Source organism: Aythya marila (genome assembly GCF_965140915.1).
Source record: "Aythya marila genome assembly, contig: HAP1_HAP1_SCAFFOLD_464, whole genome shotgun sequence".
Taxonomy (NCBI): domain Eukaryota; kingdom Metazoa; phylum Chordata; class Aves; order Anseriformes; family Anatidae; genus Aythya; species Aythya marila.
In genome coordinates, this window is record NW_028137770.1 from 1,992 (window position 1) to 9,545 (window position 7,554).

The 7,554-nt window shown below is 70.6% G+C and overlaps 1 protein-coding gene across 1 annotated transcript; it reads right to left on the reverse strand.

The window, feature by feature from the left end:
• Nucleotides 1-483: 483 nt before the first annotated feature.
• LOC309890533 (tubulin alpha-1A chain) lies at nucleotides 484-3,913 on the reverse strand. Its single transcript, XM_082784962.1, has 4 exons — nucleotides 3,791-3,913; nucleotides 2,443-2,665; nucleotides 2,211-2,359; nucleotides 484-1,642 (listed from the first exon to the last, which is right to left on the reverse strand). The coding sequence occupies exons 1-4, from the start codon at nucleotides 3,791-3,793 to the stop codon at nucleotides 662-664; spliced, it is 1,356 nt and encodes a 451-aa protein (XP_082641088.1). The 5' UTR covers nucleotides 3,794-3,913; the 3' UTR covers nucleotides 484-661.
• Between the last annotated feature and the right edge of the window lie 3,641 nt (nucleotides 3,914-7,554).

Here is a 7,554-nt window from a genome sequence, read left to right on the forward strand (position 1 = left end):
AAGGGGTCACAGCTGGGTGCTGACCCCACAGATGGGGAATATCCCCTAATAACCTACCCCATAAAGGCAGGGGGAGGAAGGGGACGATCAGGGCCATGGTGTTTGCCCCCCCCCGCCCCCCCCCCCAGGCCAGGCACGCTGAGCGCTGCCGGGAAGCGCTGAATGAGCGCCTTGTTCTGCTCCGCTCGCCCCCCCAGCTCCTGCCTTGCGCCGTGACCCAGCTTTATCTCCAGCCCCGAGCTTGGACACGTCTCCCCCCTTCCCCATCTCGTGGGGGGGGGGCAGCTCGGGGGCACAGAGCTGCCTGCTGGGGCTGAGCCCCAAAAGGGGAGAGCTGGGGTTGCGGGGTGCTGGGCTCAGCCTGCCCCCAGGAGCACCCCCCAGAGGCAGGGGGCTCGGGGCAGCCCCCAGCACAGGGGGAAATGGCCCCGCGCAGAGCAGGGCACCGCGGCACGGAGGAAAGACACCAGACACAGACCCAAGGACAGGGAATGCTTTTTATTCAGACCCACGGGAGAGGACGGGTGGGTCCGTAACAGACTTTTCCATTTCACAGACCATTTAACAGCACAGCCAGCGGCTCACCCGCTGCTACAGACCCGCCGGGGGGGGGGTCTTCCACTACATTTGTTCCCTGTACGAGCAGCACCGTTGTGAAGGTTTAATACTCCTCCCCTTCCTCCTCTCCCTCCCCTTCCACCGAGTCCACCCCCACCTCCTCGTAATCCTTCTCCAGGGCGGCCATGTCCTCCCTGGCCTCGGAGAACTCCCCCTCCTCCATGCCCTCCCCCACATACCAGTGCACGAAGGCACGCTTGGCATACATCAGGTCGAACTTGTGGTCCAGGCGAGCCCAGGCCTCGGCGATGGCCGTGGTGTTGCTCAGCATGCAGACAGCACGCTGCACCTTGGCCAGGTCTCCCCCAGGCACCACCGTGGGAGGCTGGTAGTTGATGCCCACCTTGAAACCAGTCGGGCACCAGTCCACGAACTGGATGGTGCGCTTGGTCTTGATGGTGGCGATGGCGGCGTTGACGTCCTTGGGCACCACGTCCCCGCGGTACAGCAGGCAGCACGCCATGTACTTGCCGTGCCGCGGGTCGCACTTCACCATCTGGTTGGCCGGCTCGAAGCAGGCGTTGGTGATCTCAGCCACCGAGAGCTGCTCGTGGTAAGCCTTCTCGGCCGAGATGACGGGGGCGTAGGTGGCCAGGGGGAAGTGGATGCGTGGGTACGGCACCAGGTTGGTCTGGAACTCGGTCAGGTCAACGTTGAGGGCCCCATCGAAGCGCAGGGAGGCCGTGATGGACGACACGATCTGGCCTATCAACCGGTTGAGGTTGGTGTAGGTGGGCCTCTCGATGTCCAGGTTCCTGCGGCAGATGTCATAGATGGCCTCGTTGTCCACCATGAAGGCGCAGTCGGAGTGCTCCAGCGTGGTGTGGGTGGTGAGGATGGAGTTGTAGGGCTCCACCACGGCTGTGGAGACCTGGGGGGCTGGGTAGATGGAGAACTCCAGCTTGGACTTCTTGCCATAGTCGACCGAGAGGCGCTCCATGAGCAGGGAGGTGAAGCCGGAGCCGGTGCCGCCTCCGAAGCTGTGGAAGACCAGGAAGCCCTGCAGCCCTGTGCACTGGTCAGCCTGGAGGGAGAAACAGGGGTGGGGGTGCCATGATTAAGCTGGGCAGCAGCAGAGCTCGCTCCTTCCTCTGTGTCCTCTCCCGATGACATTTGGGGGATTTCCAGCAGCAGAGCAGGAATGGGGTGAGTCTGACTCCTGTTGTTGGAAACCCTCCGAGCGTGAATCCCCCAGGGAAGCCCCTCTGCCCCCAGAGCACTTTGGGGGGGGGGAGCACTCAGCCCATGGCTCTGCTGCCGCCCCCATGCAGCTCCTCAGGCTCCCAACGCCGCTGAGTGCAGCTGGATGCGGCCGCAGCCAGAGCCGAGGAGGAACAAAGAAGGAATTGCAGAGCTCAGCACCGCCGGGCGCCTGGGGACGCGGCGCTGTGGAGCAGCTCCAACGCCCCAGCTGCGCTGCGTCCGGCCGCCAGCCAATGGCAGCCGCTGCAGAGCAGGATTACCATTAATTAATATATTAAGTCTAAACCCAGCCTGGCTAGTCCTGCAGGAAGGGCGAGACCCAGAACCGGAGCCTCCGTCCTCATCTCACCACCCACCGGCGCCCCCCGTGCAGCCCCCCCCGGCCATACCAGCTTGCGGATGCGGTCGAGCACCAGGTCGATGATCTCCTTGCCGATGGTGTAGTGCCCCCGCGCGTAGTTGTTGGCCGCATCCTCCTTGCCCGTGATCAGCTGCTCGGGGTGGAAGAGCTGCCGGTACGTCCCCGTGCGCACCTCGTCTGGGAGACATCACCACGCACCCCGTTAGCACCGGGCACCCCCTCGGCACCCACTGCCCCCCACCGCGGCTCCCTGTGCTCACCGATCACCGTGGGCTCCAGGTCCACGAAGACGGCCCGGGGCACGTGCTTGCCGGCCCCCGTCTCGCTGAAGAAGGTGTTGAAGGAGTCGTCCCCCCCGCCGATGGTCTTGTCGCTGGGCATCTGCCCGTCGGGCTGGATGCCGTGCTCCAGGCAGTACAGCTCCCAGCACGCATTGCCGATCTGCACGCCCGCTTGGCCCACGTGGATGGAGATGCACTCGCGCTGCGGGGACATTCGTGGTGTTGCGTCACCCCCCATGGCCTGGCTGAGCCCCCCTCCTACACCCCACTCATGTCACATTCCCCCCCTCCAGCTGCAGCCCCAGCCCATGCCCCCCCCGGGATGCTGCCCCCTGGAGGGGCTGGTGCTGAGCTGCCCAGGGCAGGATGGGGCCAGATCCTGCCCAGCCCCATCCTATTGTTCTGGGGGCTGCAGGGGGCTCAGCACCATGGCCACACCCGGTGCGGGGGGGGGTCAGCACTAGGGGGGCCCCATCCTAATCTGCCCACGGACCGAGCCTGTTGAGCTGCTGTGACAGTGCCTGTGGGGAGCCAGGGGGCTCAGCACCATCCTGCCCTGGGGGGCCGTGACCGCACCCAGCAGGAGATGGGAGCCCCCAGGGTCACATCCTGCCCTGCCCCCCCCCATGGGGACGCAGCTACAGCCCGTGTGGGCTGAGGGCTCAGCACCAGGGACTCATCCTGCCCCGGGGGGTCCCCATTGAGCCAGGGCCACACCCAGGGCAGGACCAGGGACCCCATCCTGCCCCCAGCGGCCCGATCCTGCCCAATTTAAGAGGGGCCACACCCAGGGGGGGCTCAGCCCCAGCCAAGGGGGCTCCTATTGAGACTCATCTGCCAGGAGCCACACCCAAGGGGGGGCTCAGCACCAGGAGCCCCGTTCTGCTCCCTTTAACGGGCCCCGGGGGTCCCATCCTGCCTCATTTAACCCCAGCCACGCCCAGTGCAGACTCAGCACCGGGGGGGGGGCTCATCCTGTCCTATTTAACGGGATCCGGGGGGGTCCCATCCCACCCCGTTCACCAGGAGCCACACCCAGAGCGGGCTCAGCACCGGACAAAGGGCCCCGATCCTGCCCCGTTTAACGGGGACCGCGCCCCGAGCGGGCTCAGCACCGGCGGGGGGGGCCTCATCCTGCCTGGGGGGGGGGGCCTCATTACGGGCTCGGCAGCTCCGCCGGATTCGGTGGGGGGGGGGAGAACGGGAACAAAGGCGGCGGCTCGGGGATCCCCGGCGGGGGCGCGCACGGCCCGGGCCGATCCCGATCCTGGCTCCGGTGTCCCCCCCCCCCCCACCTCGGTCCGGTGCCCCCCCCCCCCGCGCTCACCATGGCGGCTGCTCGGCTCCGGGGCTTTCTCACAGCACGACGCTGAGGCGGTCGATGTAAGAGGCGCGGCGGAGCCGGCGGCTGGGAGCGGGGCTTTATAGGGCCGGGACGGGACGGGGGGGACCGGGGAGGGGCGGGGGAACCGGGGGGGATGGGGGGGGCCGGGGCCGGGGCCGGGGCGGGGCGGGGGGGGGGCGGTGGTGGCGGCCATTGGCGGCGCGGGGATGAGGTAATGCCCCCCCCCCCCCCCGGAGCCGCAGACAAAGCCGGGCGGGGCGGGGGGGGCTCGGGGCGGGGGGGGGCCGGGGGCTGCGGCGGGTGAAAGGACGGGGGGGGGACAAGGGGGGCAGCACGGCTCGTCGCGACGCTGCCCCCCCCCCTCTCCTGGTCCCGGTCTTGTCCCGCCGTGCCCCGGCCCTGCCCCGGGGGGGGGCATTTTCCGCCGTGCCCTGGTCCCGGTCCCGTCCCCGGTGCCACCAGCCGGGTGTCCCCGGGCCCCGGTGCCCGGCTATGGGGGTGGCCCCAGCCCCGGCCACGGCTTTGTCCCCAGCCCTGGGGTGTCCCTGTCACCACACCCATCCGTGTCCCCGTCCCCAACCCTGGCTGTGTCCCCATCCCAAACCCCGGTTGCGTCCCTGTCCCCATCCCCAGTCACATCCCTGTCCCCAACCCTGGCCGTGTCCCTATCCCCAGCCCTGGGGTGTCCCTGTCCCCATCCCGTCCCTGTCCCTGTCACCATCCCATCCCTGTCCCCGTCCCCATTCCCGGCCGTGTCCCAGTGCCCCGGTTCCCAGCCACGTCCCAGCCCCCGGTGCCGCCGTGGCCCCGTGCCCATCCCCGCTCCCTCCCAGCCACCTCTTTGTGTGCCACCCCCGGGGGGGGCCCACCGAGGGGGGGGTCCTGGGACCGTTCCCAGACTCTGCCCCGGGAATGGCCCCGGCACCAAGTGGCAGCTGCTCTGCGGCAGCTGGTGGGGGGGGGGGGCACAGCTGGGACATCGGCCCCGAGCCCCCCCGAGCCCCCCCCGCCGTGCCACTGCCCCCCCCCCCCAACCCCAGCGGTCCCTTCAATGGCCGGGGTGGGGTACGGGGGGGGGGGTGCCGGGGGTCGTCCCCCAGGGCTGACCCCAGCTGCTGCAGGTGGAGCTGCCAGCATCGCCCCCCCCCGCGCTGAGAAATCACATTTTTTCTCTGCATTTCCCACATTACGCGGATTTTTGGGCAGCTCCAGCTCCCTGTTCCCACATCCCCGCCACCCTCCTGCCCCATGCTCTGCCCCCCCCCCCCCAGTGTTTTTGGGGTGCTGCTAAACCAGGGCAGGGAGTAGGGTGGGGCTGGGGCTCCCCCCCCCCGCCCCCCCCGGTAATATGGGGCTGCAGACAAAGAGGAGCCGCGATTTGGGCATCGCCCACGGGAACAAAGGCAGCCAGGCTGTGCCCCCCCCCCCCCCAAGATTGGGCTCCCCCCGGCTGTGCATGGGTGTTTGATGCTTCATGGAGGGGTCCTGCTCCCCCCTGTGCTATGGTGAGGGGGGGGCAACTCCATTCCTTTACCCCCCCCCCCCCCATGGTACGGGGGGGGTCACCAGCCCTGGTCCCAACACCCAGCCCTATGTGCACTGATTGAGGGGTAAGGGGGGGGCTGGCCCCGCTGCCTGCTGCCCCCTCATCTCCCAGCGCCCCCCCCCCAGCTCTCAGCCCCCCCCCCCCAATTCCCAGCTGCCCCCCCCGGCTCCCAGCCGCCCCCCCCCAGCCTGTGCTCTGTTGACTGTTGGTAGCAGCGCGGCAGCTCCTGGTGACGGTTGCTGGGCCCCCGCCGTGTTTGCAGCCCAGGAATGACCGAGCACAGAGGCCATGAGACCCCCCCCGGACCCCCCCTCCACATCTGGGTGTCCCCATGGGGACCCCATGAGCCAGCCCCCCCTCAGCACCCAGCCCCGCTCCCCCCCCCCAGTACAGCCCGGAGCTGAGAAGCCGGCGCTGGCTCGGGGCCAGCTGAGGTTTCCAGCTCTGTGTGCCCCCCCCCCGTGCTGCCAGCCGCCCCCCCCCGGCTCTGTCTGTCCCCCTGTCTGTCCCCTGAGCATCGATGTGACGGGTTCGCTCAGACGGACGGACGGGGCTGCTCCTGGCCTGGGTGCAGGATGGGGCCCTGGGGTGGTGGGGGCATGGCAGGGGTGGGAGCACCCAGCCTGCCCCCCCCTTCAAAGAGCTGGGTGTGGGGGGCCCCCCCGGAGCTGCTGGGGACCCCATCCCCATGGGGGGGGCACAGTGCGTCCCCACAACCAATGTGCTCCGTGCCCCCCCCCCAGCACTGGTGGCACTACAAAGCCCCCAAGGGAGCCACAACAGAAAGGACACTGGGGGGGGGGGGTGAAAGGGGCAGGGGGGGCAGAGCTCGGAGAGGGGGGGGGTCAGGAGATGGGGGGGGGGCTGCGGGGCTGCAGCGGGGGCTGCGTCTGCTGGGCGTGGGGAGGGGGCTGCAGCCGCGGCTCCGCATTGCGGCAAAGCCTGGGATAAAGGCGTGGGGAGGTGGCTGCGGGGGGGGGGGGAGCTGGGGGGGGGGCTGGGGGGGCAGGGTGGTGATGCCGCAGCTGGCACATCCCCATGGGGGGGGGGGTCCCATCTCAGGGGGCTCCGGTGGTGCTGGCTTCGAGGGGGGGGCATCATGGGGGGCACTGGGTGCTCGGGCCCCATGAGTGAGACAGAGCCAAAGATGGGGAGGGGGCACCGGGGGGGGGACAGGGGGCACCCAGTGCATGGGGGGGCCGGACACAACCTTGGGGGGGGGGGGGCGGCACAGGGAGATCCTGGGGGGGGGGCGTGGGGGCTGGGCAGGGTCTTGCTGCTCTCAGGACCCTCCCTGGGGCGGGGGGGGCATCCTGAAACTCCTCTGCATGGGGGGGGGCACGAGGAGGTGACCCCTGCAAACCCCAGCCCGGGGGGGGGGGGGGGGCAAAGAGGGGGGGGCTGCCGCATCCTCGGCCCCTGGGAACTTGACCCCGAAGCCAGGGCCAGACGCCGGGGTGCTGCGGGGCAGGGCGGGGGGGGTGTGGAAACGTCGGCCCCCCCCCCGGGCCCTGCCCCCCCCGGAGGGGGCTGGCAGCGGAACAAAGGCGGCGGCCGGGAGGCGGCGCGGGGGGGCCGCGAGGGGCTTCCCACGGGGGCGGGGGAGGGGCCCGGGAGCCCCCGGCCCATCCCCGGGCCGCGGGGTCGCTGCGGCGGGGGCCGGGGCTGGGGGGGGGGTCCCGGAGCCCCCCCCCCCGCCCGGTACCGGGGTCCCCCCCCGGCCCCTCCCCCTCGGGTCCCTCCTGTCCAGGCCCCTCCCACCAAGCCCCGCCCCCTCCAGTCAAGCCCCGCCCCTCAAGGCAAGCCCCGCCCCAAATTCCACTCGATGACGTCACCGCCCAAGCACCCCCCCCGACTTTCCAACCGGCAGCGGGGCGGGGACGGGAGGGGCGGGGCTGGCTATGCTCCGCCCACCGAGGCCACGCCCACTCCATATAAGGAGGGATTTCCCGCCGCCGTGTCTCGAGTGCAGCGGGGCTGTCCCGGGGCTCCCCTCTCACGGGGGGCGAGGAGTCACGCGTGGGGGCAGCCCCCGCGTTCCGCCCCTGCTCTGCCCGGGCGAGCCGGTCACGGGAGGAGCCCGGGACACCCGTGGGCAGCCGGCGTGGGTGCGGCTGCCCCGAGCCCTTTGAAGCTCGGTTCCCACGCCGGGAAGCGGCGCCGGGGCTGGCTCCGGAGCTGGCTCCGGAGCTGCCGTGCC